General features: G+C 31.8%; 1 protein-coding gene across 1 annotated transcript; it reads left to right on the forward strand.

The window, feature by feature from the left end:
• The first annotated feature begins 283 nt into the window (after window positions 1-283).
• LOC110627551 (F-box/FBD/LRR-repeat protein At1g13570-like) lies at window positions 284-1,993 on the forward strand. The gene is made up of 3 exons (XM_021773900.1): window positions 284-1,171; window positions 1,279-1,437; window positions 1,688-1,993. The coding sequence occupies exons 1-3, from the start codon at window positions 284-286 to the stop codon at window positions 1,991-1,993; spliced, it is 1,353 nt and encodes a 450-aa protein (XP_021629592.1).
• Window positions 1,994-2,203: the final 210 nt, after the last annotated feature.

Below are 2,203 nucleotides of genomic sequence, written 5' to 3' on the forward strand. Positions count from 1 at the left end.
AATTTTACGTTATTTTATATTTTAATTTAAATATATTGATTCAACGATGCATTTAATTATAATTTTTAATTAATTTTTAAATTTAAATTTAAATTTAAATACTATTTATAAAACATTTCTTTTCTAGTCCTGTGGGCGTCTTGGCATCCAAAAAAGGGAACATATCCTTCCAAAAGCTACATTTCTAAACGGTTAATTTCTTTCTAATTTGCTTTAAATATCTCTAACAAAGTTTTAAACCCAAACCTCTATTGCTCGCCTTTTGTAGCCCTTCTCACTGTGGATGCATCACTCAACTGATCATGGTTTCAGAAGGCAGTCATCGAAGAGTATGAGCACGAATACGACCACGTTTCGTAGTTCAAGCTTTGTTTCAGATAGAATTAGTGAGCTACCAAACAATATAATAAATGAAATTCTGATGCGATTGCCACAGAAGGATGCAATAAGGACAAGCATCTTATCAACCAAATGGAGATGTAAATGGTTAGCAGTTCCACAACTTGTGTTTGATTATCCCTGCAATTATAAGTTGTCACCAACAGAGAAAAATAAGCTAGCAATAGCTGTTTACCAAGCTTTATTACTCCATCATGGACCTCTTATCAAGTTCAGCTTCTCAGTCTCTGATTTGGATCACAACAATTCTTCAGATATCAATCACTGGTTACATTTCCTGTCAAAGAATGGCATAGAAGATTTCTGCCTCAGGATTTGGACAGGAGAACGCCATAAGTTGCCCTACCATTTTTACTCATTTCAGCAACTGAGACTTCTGAATCTTTATAATTGTGTGTTTAAGCCTCCATCTACTTTCAGAGGATTTGAAAAGCTTGTGAAGCTTGAGTTAAGGAACGTTGTGTTTGCTGCTGAAAGGTTTGGGATTTTCATCTCTAATTGCCCATTACTTGAAGAATTGACATTGGAAAACTGTCCTCATTTCTTCTGCCTCAGACTCAGTTCTCCCAATCTCAAGTATTTATCATTTCATGGAAGTTTTGATTCTGTTAACTTTAAAAATACTCCTGTTCTTCAAGTAGTTTCAATTTCTTTGAATGGGATGGCTGAAATTGCCAAGTATTTCAAGGACAGAAAAACATCTAATTTAGTAGAGATTGCTTCTAGTATACCTGCAATTCAGGACTTGGCTATAGAAAATTATTTTTTGAAGGTAAATTAATATTTTATATTAATTAATTGCTTCTTCATGTCTGTTTTTCATTGCATATAATTTAATCAGTTGGTGAATAATAATAGTTTTGTATTTGCTTTTTTAAGTTTTTGGCTATGGGAGGTGTACACAACAGGCTTATGAAGACTTTACATCACCTCAGAATTCTTCATCTATCTGGGATCTGCTTCGAAAAGATAGAAGAGGTCTCATGTGCTCTTTGCTTGATTAGAAGCTCACCCAACTTGGAAAACCTAACAATCAAGGTGAGTTATAAGTTAATTATTATTGTTAATGCTTAATACATAATTTAGACATTAAAATTTACGTCTAAAAAACTCATATATCTTAAAAAGTTTATAAACCCATAAATCTAATGGAATATTGAATCGATCATAAAAGCCAGTGAAATAGAACCGTTTAAATTCCGTTAAGAGTTTTAACTAATATCGTTAATTATAATTTGACTTTTATTTTCAAATCGTCATAATTTTGCCTTTTGTTTTTAATTTCTAGGCACTCAGAGAGACAAATGCTGTGATGAAACCTGTTGTAGAACATTTGAGAGTTGAAGACTTCTTAGATTGTTCATTAGACCGACTAAAGATTGTAAAGATGCAGCTCATTGGCGGTGGACAGACAGAATTGGAGCTCATGAAGTGTTTACTGGCTACTTCTAAAAGGCTTGAAAAGTTAGAAATTTGGCCCATACAAGAGAAGACTTTTAATAGAGGATTTCAAATTTTGAAAGAGCTTATACGATTTCGACGAGCTTCTGCAAATGCTGAAATCCTTTACTTAGACCCTGAGCTAGGCAAATAGTTCTCTCACTTTCTTTTTTTTTTTTTCAATTTCTGAAAAAAATTATAGATTCAATAAAATGATTTATGGCATTTACCTTATTAGTTAATTAATAAGGTATATACACTTAAACTATAAATTTAGTACATTTATTTAAAATAAAGAAATAATAACTTAGACACATATATATAGAGTTCGAGAGTTATATTTAAAAAATGTGATTCTACATGT

This window comes from Manihot esculenta, chromosome 12, assembly GCF_001659605.2.
Source record: "Manihot esculenta cultivar AM560-2 chromosome 12, M.esculenta_v8, whole genome shotgun sequence".
In the NCBI taxonomy this organism is placed as follows: Eukaryota; Viridiplantae; Streptophyta; class Magnoliopsida; order Malpighiales; family Euphorbiaceae; genus Manihot; species Manihot esculenta.

Excerpts from the sequence above, each read along its gene's own strand:
- LOC110627551 (XM_021773900.1), top strand. The coding sequence starts at position 284 with ATGCATCACTCAACTGATCATGGTTTCAGAAGGCAGTCATCGAAGAGT. Across the intron at positions 1,172-1,278 it reads TAGAAAATTATTTTTTGAAG|TTTTTGGCTATGGGAGGTGT; the intron begins GTAAATTAATAT and ends TGCTTTTTTAAG. Across the intron at positions 1,438-1,687 it reads TGGAAAACCTAACAATCAAG|GCACTCAGAGAGACAAATGC; the intron begins GTGAGTTATAAG and ends TTTAATTTCTAG.